We start from the raw sequence: 12,781 nt of genomic DNA on the forward strand, positions 1-12,781 counted from the left end.
GAGCTGTCTTTATTTCAAATTAACGGAGCCAGAAACACATCATAATGTTAAGAAGGAAAGCAGAGCCACATTACATTATATTACATTTTCTGAATACGATTTTTTTTTTGTTTTTCAGCGAAATGAAGAAAAGAGATTCCTTGTCGTATAAAGATTTTTGTTTTCTATCACGGTATGGGTAAAAAAAAAAAAAATGGAAATAGTTAAGCTGTGGAATATCATTACTTGGATCATGTTTTTTCATATTTTCAAGCCTTATATTAAGCACATTAGGCACCAAAACAATTCTAAGTTTGCTAATTAAAATAAAAGTAAAATTATAGTGCCGAAAAATTATTTCGAGATAAAAAAAAAAAAAGCTAGACACGATCTTATTACAAATTATGATTTTAATTACATTCCTATATAATAAATAAAAATATAAAAACCAATGCAAACTTCGATGATAAACGAGAAAAAATCATGATGTAAGGCCGAAGTAATTCTTTTTGCACCTTTTCTCACCACTTCCATATTCCCCCTATCCTCCCTCCCACATACCTCGATTCTCACCCCTCCATCTCCCCCATACACCTACTTTCACACAGCCATCCCTTACAACACCTGCAAAACACTTGAAAAACGGTCGTAATTACTTGGCTACAGCTGGGTACGTGAAGGGGCGTGGTTGGTCTTGGTGTGATGGTGGTGGTCGTGACTCGTGGGACGGTACATATGGTCTGTGTGTGTGTGTGTGTATTGTGGTGACGGTAGCGGCGTGGCGTATACTTTAAGGCAGTGGTTCCCAAACTATCTTACCTGACGCCCCCTTCTTGCTTCCAGTAGACCCGCACGCCCCCCCCCCTTCCCACTTCCTCTTTTGCTCATGTGAACTTATTTTATTTTATTGCATTTATTTCTTAGCATTGTTCAGGAAAACAGATCTCTGTTTGTATTAAATTTTAATAATGAAAGCCACTCAAACAAATAATAGTACATTCCAGAGAGACATTTTGATTTTATTATTCTTATAATCTATTAAAACATTTTTTTTAGCAGATGACTTCACGCCCCCCTTGAATTCTCTTTACGCCTCCCTAGGGGGGCGCGCCCCCCAGTTTGGGAACCACTGCTTTAAGGGAATGGTGTAAGAGAGAGAGAGAGAGAGAGAGAGAGAGAGAGAGAGAGAGAGATTTCAGTATCGTACGTAATTCACATCACATACGCAAAAAATAAAATAAATAGTTTTGATGTGTTTACGATAACATTAATTACTACCACCACTACCACGTACCAACACCAACACCACCACCACCACCACTACTACTACTACTACTACTACTACTACTACTACTACTACTACTACTATTTGGCCGGGTGAGAAGATAACATTTTAAGTACCGCATTAGTTCTGGGAACAAAATCTGCGTTACCAAGGGGAAGTAGGTACGGTATTAGGTGGCTACCTCCTTGCAAACACCGGCTCCTCCCTTAATAATCTTATCTTACATAACAACAAAACTGGAGTAAAAAAAAAGCCGAGGGTTAATTGTTACCATGAACAACCAAATAAACAAACAAGTAATGAACATCAAATTACATGTGGAAATAAATGATGAATTAATGACGCAATGTTAATGACAGTTCGGTTCCTTCTTGGCCCTGCTAGGTGGGATAGGTAGGCTCATATTATCGACGATAACTTCTGTCATGTAAATCCTTTTCCTTCTGGCTAATCTGTCTCGTGCCTTTTTCTGTTCCATCCCCATACCTAAGCCTTCCTTTTGTTATTCTTCTTGCTAATTTCATAGTTCGGGTCCAAGAAAAGCATTTCGGGGCTGAGGTCAGCTCGGCTCAGGCGTCGCCCACGTGCCGGGAGGAGCGTCTGCTGGCCTGACGGTGTTGTTGTGTGTGAGAGTGCGTATGTGCGTGTGTGTGTGTGTGGCTCCAGGAGGACGTGAGGAGACCCCTTGACGTAGCGTGTGGCACCTGCAGGAAGCGGAGGCACCACCACCACCATCACTACCACTGACCGGCCAGCTACTGGGACACTACTGACTTCATTTATCACCACTACCACTCCCACCTTCATAAGTCACCACCACCACCAGGCAACACCAACCCAGTAGTGAGTGTGGCTGCTCCTCACATCTCAGTTTGAAGTCAATGTTTGCATGCACGGCGATTAACTGTGGTTAGGTGATCTGTCGCAGCGTGATGCACTTAGTGACTCAGAAGGTGCCGGTGCCTGCACAGCCTGGTGTGTTGTGGATGTTAGCTAACAGTTCAACACTGCCTCCCTACCACTGCTGATACTCGCATGATGATGTTTGTTTTAAGTGCTAGAGGTATTCACAATTAGGAGGAGACAAGCTAAAATTATGAGTGAAATTGTTCCTAAACCTCAGTAGAAAAACAAAAATTTTTAGCAAACTTATGAACATTTAAAATAAAAATTTTAAAGAGGAGGGAGTAATTCCAGTGTTTATCGTGACTTCCTAAAGCTAGCACTTTAAAATGATTATATACAGTATAACTGGGGTTTTATTAAACACCTTCCAAATTGCATGTGGGACATTCTTTATGCAAGTTGGAGGGAATTTATATTGACTTACATAAAGAACATTTCCTGCACCATTAAGCTGTATAACTTCTTTTGTTAAATCTCATGATACAGAACAGAAACAATTCTGTTCCACAGGAAAACTCTAATGATGGAAACATCACCAGTCTGCAGGACTCACATGTGTCACAAGATATGCACATATATACTGACATTTATTTTTTTTATTTATTGATTTTTTAACTGCAGATCCAAGATGTCGTGGTTGTTTGGCATGAACCAGCGGCCTCAAGACTTCTCGCAGTTTGTGCCGCCAGCAGCAGCAGGAGGTGGGGACCAGGATGGCGGCGGGGACTCAGGTGATGGGAAGGGTATGAGGGGCGGAGCCATGGAGGCCTATCGTTTTGACTCCTCTGCCTTGGAGAGGGCTGCCAAGGCTGCCAAGGATCTGGAAAAGTCAGGTGTGTGATGGATCTTACTTGTCACTTACATTCAGCTCATTAGAAGAGGTAATGTGAGACATTCATTCTAGAAAAAGCAAAGCTTTAGAATAAGAAATAATTTGAGAACATGAAACTATGGTGTATAATGAGTGATTGATACATTGATACAGCCATGCACATTATTTTTGTGAATACTCACTCCAGTGAAAGGCAGGTGCAACATTGCCAATATTAAGTTAATGATCAATAATTCTTACGATAAATATTAATTAGTTTCTTTATTATATTCCACCTTATAAGAAGTAAGTTAAGAGACAGATAAGGGTGGAACATAATCAATGTAAGGTTTGAGGCTTTCTACTGCAAAATAACCACAATAAAGAATTATTATATCTTGCTGAGATGTCTGCAGAATGATGTTAATTATAGATAACAAGCATGAGTTTGTCCTTTTTTTTATTTTCTTTAATTTAACATTATGTATTTCTATTTAGATTGGGATAGACATTTACTAGTAAACTATTTCAGCTTACGCTAAAGAAGCTTTTGAACTGACAAAAATGCAGGAAGAAACCAAACAGAAGGAACTAATGGGTACAGCCAAGGAGATGGAGGTGAGAGTTTAGAGTTGTGTTGTGTTGTGTGTGAAGTATTCATTTCCTAGAAATGTGCAGTGGTGTCACCAATATTGCAATGTGTGAGCAGTTTGGACATTGAGCTTCATGTTGGTCACTGATAGATAATATAAACAATGAGTGACAGGAGGACAACAGTACAGTAAGGAATGTTGGTGTTAGTAGACTAAAATCTGTTCACTTACAGCGACAAATAGAGCTGGCCAAGGCAGAAGGGAAGCGAATTGAGCAGGAAGAAAGAAGGAAAACTCTGCAAGAACAGTCCAAGCTAGACCAGCAGAAGTCTCAGTATCAGGACCAGCTGGCACGGAAGAGGTGAGGCAGAATGAGGCTAGCTGGATTTATCTGTTTGACAAGTGATGAAAGAATTCTTTGTAACAGTTGATGGCACCTATTTTGTCGTATTTTGCCTGATAAAAGCCATCAAATGTCAGTTTAATTCAGTGTTGAAGATTATACATACTACTGTGCTTTTCTTTGCTTGTTTTGCATATTGAGCAAATAATTTGCATACAAGGTGTTTATTGTGTTCATTTCATGAAATTGTTCACTGCTAATTCTATAAGTGCAGAATACTCTATCTTCAAGTTAATTTATTTGAAAAAAAAAATTAGGCTGGAATAATAATAATAATCATGATAATAATAATAACTATGATAATAATATATAGTTTATTAGAATTGCAGTATATACATACTAAAAATGTAGATAGGGGATGGAGGAAGCTTAAGATGGTTGCATTAGCATGTGTAGGGAAGGTGAGTCCCACAGGGAGACAGAAAATACAGATGAATGGCTGCTGGGTCTTGAGTCCAGGTAGGTATTGAGTGTGGCCGGCCCACAAGGCAGGCTACCTGAGGCAGAGAAGGTGTGTAGGTAATGCCGCAGAGATATCGCCAAAATGAAATAAAAGCGAGAAGTGTGTTACTAATAATACAAATATATAGTAATAGTAACAGTGATAATGATAATGAAATAATACACACTGTCACAGCAGTATGTCAGTCTTCTTACTCTGAAAGTCATTAATTCTGCAGGTATGAGGACCAGTTAGCACAACAGCAGAGGATGAATGAAGAGAACAACAAGAGGCAGGAGGAGTCTGTGGCCAAGCAAGAGGCCATGAGGAAAGGTGGGATGTGTTATCTGTCCTCAGTGGTTGTTGAGGAGAGACATATTGTATGTAGTGACCATCCCATGACAGGGCCCTTTTCTCTGTGAGTGATGAAGTTGCATATCTGGGACTTGAATTCAGTGTCTGTTTTTGATTTATGGATTGGGTTTAAATGGCCACTTTTTTCATCAAACAATTGTATGAATTGTGTATTAAAGTGTGGTGCATTTTGCAACCATCACCATTCCACTATTTAGTCTGCTTCAAATCTGTTTTCTTTCCATTTCTGATTGACATGTCTTCCACCACAGCCACCATAGAGCATGAACTTGAGCTGCGGCACAAGTACGACATGAAGAGAGTGGAGGCAGAGATGGCCGCCAGGGCCCGGACAGAGAGGGAGAACCAGGACCTCACACTGGAACAGATTCGGGTGCGTGCGGCAGAGGACCGAGAGACAACCCTCAAGAGCCTGGCGGAAAAACGGGAGACCATCCTCTTCCATCAAGTAAGTGTGTTGTGAATGTTGTGGAGCAAACACTGGCCTTCTCATGTGGATGCCGTTGTGCACACATGCTGAAAGTATGCTTGTGTTAAAGAAGAAAAACCTGACTTCCAAGATGTGATGCATCACTGTATGTCTCAAGAGAATCAGGGACAGTACTCTTAGGAAATCGTACAAAAGTAAAGTGATAACTGGAAGGAAAGATTATGATACTTTTGTGGTTGTAATATTTATTTCATCACTATTTAAGAATTTAAAGGAATATGTGAATAGAAAGAAAAGCCATTTCACAAAAAAGAAGAAAAATAAAAGAAGAATTATTGAGACCATGATTGTTTCAAGAGTAGTGCATAGTGATTCATGAAGTTACTACATTCTGATCATGTTTTTTTTTTTACCCACAGGACTGCTGGAGCAGCAATTGGCACTGGTGTTGATGCTTTCCTGAGTGAGCCAGCCAAGATCCAGGCAGCAGTGGCAGGCCTGGTGGCCCTCACTGCTGGCTACTATGCTGCCAAGGGGTCACTTGGCATTGGGTTTAGATTCCTGGAGGCAAGGTTAGGTAAGGACTAATGACACATCAGTCTTCAGTAACTGTCATCCTTAACTTTGAGGTGCTGCTATAACTTTGCTAATTCAGATGACTTCAAATCCAGACAGTCCAATATAGATAGATAGATAAATAGATACACTTTATTGTCTTATTGCATATACATACAATGAGAAAATCATTGTGGTGGGAACTCCGTACAGTTTATGGACATACACAATGAATACCACTTCACATTTCACATTTGTACTATACATGTTATGTACAACCGTCACATACACACACTATTAAAAAGGCATCCCATAAGGTAACTATAAAGGTTTCCTCTCTTAAAGAAAGTGTAGTACAATGTAAGATAAACTCTATTATTGAGTTTCATATACATAAAATTAGGGATCCAAAGATTAAAAATCACACACACACACACACACACACACACACACACACACACACACACACACACACACACACACACACACACACACACACTACAATACAATACAATACAATAACCCTTTAAGAAGAAATAGAATTTGATTGATATAAGAATGTGGTTGATGAGTCAGTGAAGTTATTTGTTCCAATAAGTACTGCTTCATTTCCAATTGGAAGATTGTATATACTTATTTTTGTATTGTATTAATTTTACTTAATTACAGCCAAACCATCACTGGTGCGTGAGACTTCAAGGATCAGTCCCTTTGAAGTGGTGCGACACCCCGTTCAAACTGTCAAGAAGCTGCAGAAGAAGCCAGAGGATGTGCTGGATGGTGTTGTTCTGAACCCCAAGGTGGAGGGGAGAGTAAGGTATGCTAGTAATGATTGCCTCTTGTTTAGGTATCACGTATGTAATCGTGAATATGCCACGTGTTTATGAAAGACACCAAATGTCTTCCTTCTAGACACATCAGTTCTCTTCTCTGCTATTAAGAGTTTTGTAAAGTAAGGAATATTTTTGAGCAAGTGTAAGTGTTTGGCAACTTGTTTTGTTCCTTCCAGAGATATTGCTATTGCCACAAAAAACACAAAGTTCAATAAAGGCATGTACCGCAACATTCTTCTGCACGGCCCGCCAGGAACTGGCAAGACACTCTTTGCAAAGGTAACACATTTTCCAAGTGCATGGTTGTCTTTAGATATTTTCTTATCTATCTTTCTCAGATTTATAAAGGCTATAGATATAAGATATGTTATTTGGATAGGTAAAAGCAATTATTCAAACTATTTTGTCCCTTTTACTCCAGAAATTAAGTGACATCATATCTGAAAGAAAGCAGCATATTGTAGCCACAGTGCTTGTAGTAAAGGATGGGATATATTTGTCACTTTAGAATGTGTCTACCACTGTGCTATTGAAATTGAGTAAAGTAAGGCACTCAGAAGTAATTGCAGGTTTAGTAATGGCTATCCTTGATGGTTTTTAATTTTTGTGATTTTCAGAAACTTGCCATGCACTCCGGGATGGATTATGCAATCATGACGGGAGGAGACATTGCTTTGCTGGGCAAGGAGTCTGTTGGTGCCATCCATAAGGTAAAGTGTTGTGTGTTCTTTGAAAGGAGATGACAAGAATATTGGTTCACAAGTAGAGTTGTAGATGAGTTGTATGTTTGTTTCATACATGTCCATGTTTTCTTGTTTCTTTTTTAAGACAGAGAACAAGAATTTGAATTTCTTTTGAAGATTTGGGCAAATTGACATGAAATGTAATGATTGTCATTCTGACTGCTTGCATCTTCTGCAGGTGTTTGACTGGGCAAGCACATCACGCAATGGTTTGGTGCTGTTTATTGATGAGGCGGAAGGATTCCTGCGGAAACGTCATGAAAACATCAGTGAGGAGCTGCGGATGGCCATCAGTGCTTTCCTGTACCGGACTGGAACGCAGACCGACAAGTGCGTTGTGGAGTAGTGTGACTTTACACTTCCGTTAAAAAAATTCAAACTTTTTGTTTTATTTAATGCATCTGTTGAGTAAAATGACTAAGGTTTGTTTGGAGCATTGCTGAGTGATCTGCTCTCCACCTTAATGTTGCCTTGCTCTTCTGAAAAATATTCCTATTTTATCTTCTATTTTCTTCAATAGTATCCTTCCTCTTCCCTTGCCCCTGATTCTCTCCTGTAGTTGCATCCTTACTGCTACCATCTTGAATACCTCTTTGCTGTTCCAGGTTTATGATGGTGCTGGCATCCAACACTCCAGAGGTGCTTGACTTTGCTGTGGTGGACCGAGTGCATGAACCGGTGGAATTCCCTCTCCCATCATTGTCTGAACGAGAAAGACTTGTAAGACTCTACTTTGAGAAGTACATCCTCCTCCCGGCGTCTGAAGGCAAGCGGTGAGTAACATTTTGTGCTCATGTATAGTGGTCAACTTGACTGGTGTTCAGATTCATCACATCAAGGATAGGAAAAAAATGCATCTTGTGGGAAGGGTGTTGGGTTGCTCAGTGTTTTGAGACAGGGAATGACTTTAACTTGCTGTTCATATAGAGGGTCACATGCTTTAAAGATGTTCTAATGAAGGAAGGAGTTTGATTGAAAGAAACAGGGATGCTACTATTTTGCTGTCACCTCCCCCTTGGAAACCAGTGGAAGGAAGTGAGGCAGCAGAGACATAGTTAATGGGCACTGTACAACGCTGACTTTCTTACCATCTGCAGGAGGCTGAAGGTGGGTGACTTTGACTACAGTGCTGCCTGCTCATCTGTGGCCAAGGTAACAGAAGGAATGTCAGGCCGAGAGATTACCAACTTGGCTCTGGACTGGCAGATGACCACTTATGCCTCCCTGGAGGGCATGTTCTCTGAGGAGATCATGCTGAACAGAGCAAAGGCAGCTGTGGAGCACAAGAAGCACAAGGTGAGGATTCACAGATATACGGCAAATATGTTATTCCACTTTGGCATAAAGTTGGTTCAACATTTGCTGATTTATTTTATAGAGTATTTCTCAAAAGTTTTATTGTCAGTTACTTCATACATTGTCATAGAGGACACTAGATCATGATCTGGTATAAGAATGGCTGCCTTGCAATAACAGACCAGAGTTGTGAATCTGCCTTTTGGTGAAATAAGTTTGATAGTTGTAGGTACCAACAGAAGTGAAACAATTCAGACATCAGCAGAGAGGTTGCACATTGTTTTGTTTACTTTCTGGAGCTATGCATGTGGTGCTGCAGAAAACCTCCTAGAGAAAGAAAGACACTTAGATGTTGCACTTAATTCCTTAATGAAGTTGGTCACATTAACAGTTGGACATTTAATTTAATTTGTAATCTTCTCATGTCTTTCATAGTGAGAACCTTGAATTACCTCATGTATTTAGTTTGGTGGTGAATTAAGACAGTGATGATAAGGAGGTGGAGGTATTCATTCACTATATTCATTGTACATACATACTCATATATAAACTGTTGTCATCAGGTGTCTTGGCGAAGCGCCCATGAAGACAAGAAGTCTGTGTTCAGTGCAGCGGTGATTGCTGCTGCCAAGGAGGCGGCTTCGTCCCCAGGTGAGAAGCCTGCTGCACCCCCTCCTGAGAAGCCTGACTCACCGCCGCCTGAGAAGCCTGCTGCTGCCAGCTGAGAGGGAGACCTGCTAGGGACCAATATTGCTAGGCCTTGTGATAAAACATAAGGGTTTGTACAAGCTGCTGTGAGTGGAGATTGTGGGTGTTTTCCTCCCTCAGTAGAAAGTGTCACTTTGAAATGAATAATGTGCAGCTCAATGAAAAAAAAGTTAATAGTAGAATTCAGTGTTTGAGTATCTGCTTGGGGTGAGACTAAGGCCGCTGGGAGATTTCAAGAAGCAATAGAGTAGAATTTCACTTAAATTGTTGCAAAAAAGTAGTCTTTTATTAATATTACTATCAAGTAACTATTGCCACATTTTATTGGATTTCCATAGTAATGTATGGTGGTACACAGTGATCCCTCAAATGTGTAAAATCTGCAAAGTTCATCTTCATTAACATACCTAAGACATGTCATGAATCTAAGTCAATGTACAATAGAGAATGTGAAGAGGTACAACTCCCTGTGTGTCTTTCCACTTTATGATAAGTGTGGTGCCATTCCATATTACTGTTTATATTGTCAATGCTGAACCAAAAATAACTTAACTATCAAAGTTTGAACATGTAATGTGTTATGTATGGAGGAAAGCAACAAGGCAGATGTACAAACTTGTTTTATTATAAGTTTGCTTGTTTACTACAGAAACAATGAATAATATTTTTGTAGTGTTCAAGTAAATAATTGTACAGGTAAACAATTTGGAATTGTACAGCGTCTGTATAGAATGGTAAAATAAATTGTTTTATTGTTTAGATTATTTTCTTTTGAATATAGGAAGAAATTTTGAGTGAAGGGAAGAGAGTTGCTGCTTCCAGACCAGAGCCAGACAGAGGAGACACAGTGTGAGGGAGGGAGGGCTCTTGGCAACAAAACACGTCTCCATGTGTGTGGGTAAGTGGTACAGTACAGGTGCTTCCATGTAGTGGCTGCTCAAATGGTTATTAAAGGAATTTTGTTAAGGAGCAGTGCTTTAGAATTTGCAGCATTAATGATAAATCTTTCTGTTCTATTTATTGTTTCCTGTGGAGGAGTCTGACCAAGGACATAAAAAGTCAATTTCACACGTTTATCTGATTCCAAAAGGTTCATCAATTTAGTCAATATGTTATTAGAGTGTAATATGTTAAAGAATAATAATTGAATATATAGGAGAGAGAGAGAGAGACCACTCCCCATATACCTCCACCCAAAAAAAAAAAAAAAAAAAAACTAGAAGCTCAAGGAATCGAGATGTGAGGAAGGAAGAGGTCAGGAAGCGAGGCGGGGAGGGGTTGAGGGACGCGCCAAAGGAAGGAGTCAGTCAGACCGGACACGAGAGGCACGCTTGGCCGGGTTCTCGCTGGGTCGTGGGAGGAATCGCGGTCTGGATAAGCAAAAATGTCGAATTGGGCTGTTTGGGCGAGAGTGGCGCGGAGTATTGGTGGTGAAGGGAATATGTGGGAGTGAATAGCAGGAAGGGAAGGGGAGGCGGTGGTGAGGTGAGTGTGAGGGCGTGGTGAGGCTATAGAGGGAGGGAGAGTAAGGGCGAAACGGAAGGGAAAGTTGAAGAGAGACAGTTTATGCTGAGAGAGAGAGAGAGAGAGAGAGATGGAGATGAAAACCGTTTCCACCGAGTGTTTCATTTCATAACTGGTTTTTTTATTCCTTTCCTGAAGCGCAGTCAGGCAGTGGTCGTGGTGGTGGTGGCGGTGGTGGTGGTGACCGACACACACACACACACACACACACACACACACACACAGTCGTACTTCACAATAAGCCTCTGTTGATACTCATTTACGACTCTCCAAGATTGATAACAGAATAACAATGATAACAATAATAAAAAGACGTAAGGTTTAATTCACTCCCACAAGGAAATCTCGCGGGACGGATGGACTTCAGTGAGAGCGGAAATTAGGTTCCTGTCTCCCCCATCAGATAATTTTCTGCCTCTGCATCTTTAGTTGTCTTTGGGAGGCTGGTCGTGGGTGGAGAGAGAGAGAGAGAGAGAGAGAGAGAGAGAGAGAGAGTAGTATTAAAAAATGCCTTGTTCTCTCACCACAACTATTTTCAAAGGCCACAGTAGATGATTACCCGTATTGTCATGAGTTTTTATCGTGTTGAATATGTAGAATTCTTATTAATCAGTCTCTAGAACCTTTCAAACGTCCTTAAAACCTGCGTACATTACTTCAACTAGGAGAGGTTCGGGAAAGAAGTGCTTAACCCCTTCAGTACTGAGACGCATTTTTATTTTAAGTTTTGGGTACAATTAGACGATTTTATTTACATTAGGAAGCGTCTATGGAGGGCAGAAGATTGATGCACAGAGTCTTCACTATTTTAAACCCTACATGAGTTTCTGAAGCTGCATAAAATCAAATAATAAGCAGAATAAATAAGAAAACATGTCATGGTACTGAAGTGAGTAAGAATCCTGGGAGAAAAAGAAAGGCTGCAAAAAATGACGCAAGGTAGACGAAACAAAGGCAGTAGAAAGTATGGGAGAAAGGAAGGAAAGCGGGAAGGAGAGAGGGGGCAAAGGAATATATAGAATCCTGGGAGGGGCGGTGGATGTGTGGAGGTGGTGGACGTGATGGTGGCGGGAACGGTGGAAGTGTCAGGGTTCGCGTGGAGCAGCGATAGTGGTGGTGGTGGATGATAAGGCTGGACAGTGCCGTAACGAAGTTCAAGATACTGTTTGGGAATGATGGTGGTGGTGGTGGTGGTGTTGGAAAAGGACTAGCACGAGAAGAAGGCGTGGTGGCGGTGGTTGGTGATGGTAGTGGTGGTGGTGGTGGTGGTGACGGTGGTGGGTTCATGTTTCATAATGGCAAACCTTGACCTGCCTCCTGCTCTCCGTGATTGATTGCCTCATTAGATGATGTTTATTTAGCAATCTGGGTCGTGGCGGGTCCTCTTGTCGGATCGCGTGAAGAACAGACGGGTGTGGAGGCGTATACGGAACAAAACGTGTGTGTGTGTGTGTGTGTGTGTGCAGGGGTAGGGGAGACAAGTGGAGATGTTAAGAGTGCAGTATAAGTGATGCCTATCTGTTATGCTTGACTTTAAAGTGCATTTCATATATACGAGGCAATTTAGTGCGACAGGAGATAGAGTGGGAGTTGGGAGCGGCCATTCAGGTGATAGGCGGGGACGTAAGAGGCAATCAGGTGAGGCGAGGGAGGAGGGAGAGTATAGTTAGGGGGGGCGGGGGCTGGTTGGTGTCCCTCTCAGGTCTCGAGTCTCCCTTCCCCAACTCCCTCGGGCGTGAGGCAGCACCCACAGGACACTCAGCTGAATGAGACACGTAACTCAAGGTTAACGCTTCACACATTCCCCGCCGCTGTGTTATAGGCGAGGTTGAGCTTGATGGGGGCTGGCATTTGCGTTCCTCCCTCCTGCTGTGATGTTACTGCTGCTACGCTACTAG

The 12,781-nt window shown here is 41.3% G+C and overlaps 1 protein-coding gene across 1 annotated transcript; it reads left to right on the forward strand.

The window, feature by feature from the left end:
- Positions 1-1,822: 1,822 nt before the first annotated feature.
- On the forward strand, positions 1,823-10,116 carry LOC123507105 (ATPase family AAA domain-containing protein 3-like). Its single transcript, XM_045259671.1, has 14 exons — positions 1,823-2,107; positions 2,792-3,003; positions 3,514-3,599; positions 3,808-3,935; positions 4,658-4,752; positions 5,046-5,253; positions 5,644-5,801; positions 6,449-6,596; positions 6,789-6,891; positions 7,230-7,322; positions 7,534-7,685; positions 7,961-8,128; positions 8,453-8,651; positions 9,215-10,116. The coding sequence occupies exons 2-14, from the start codon at positions 2,799-2,801 to the stop codon at positions 9,374-9,376; spliced, it is 1,905 nt and encodes a 634-aa protein (XP_045115606.1). The 5' UTR covers positions 1,823-2,107; positions 2,792-2,798; the 3' UTR covers positions 9,377-10,116.
- Positions 10,117-12,781: the final 2,665 nt, after the last annotated feature.

The sequence above is a fragment of the Portunus trituberculatus genome, chromosome 21, assembly GCF_017591435.1.
Source record: "Portunus trituberculatus isolate SZX2019 chromosome 21, ASM1759143v1, whole genome shotgun sequence".
In the NCBI taxonomy this organism is placed as follows: Eukaryota; Metazoa; Arthropoda; class Malacostraca; order Decapoda; family Portunidae; genus Portunus; species Portunus trituberculatus.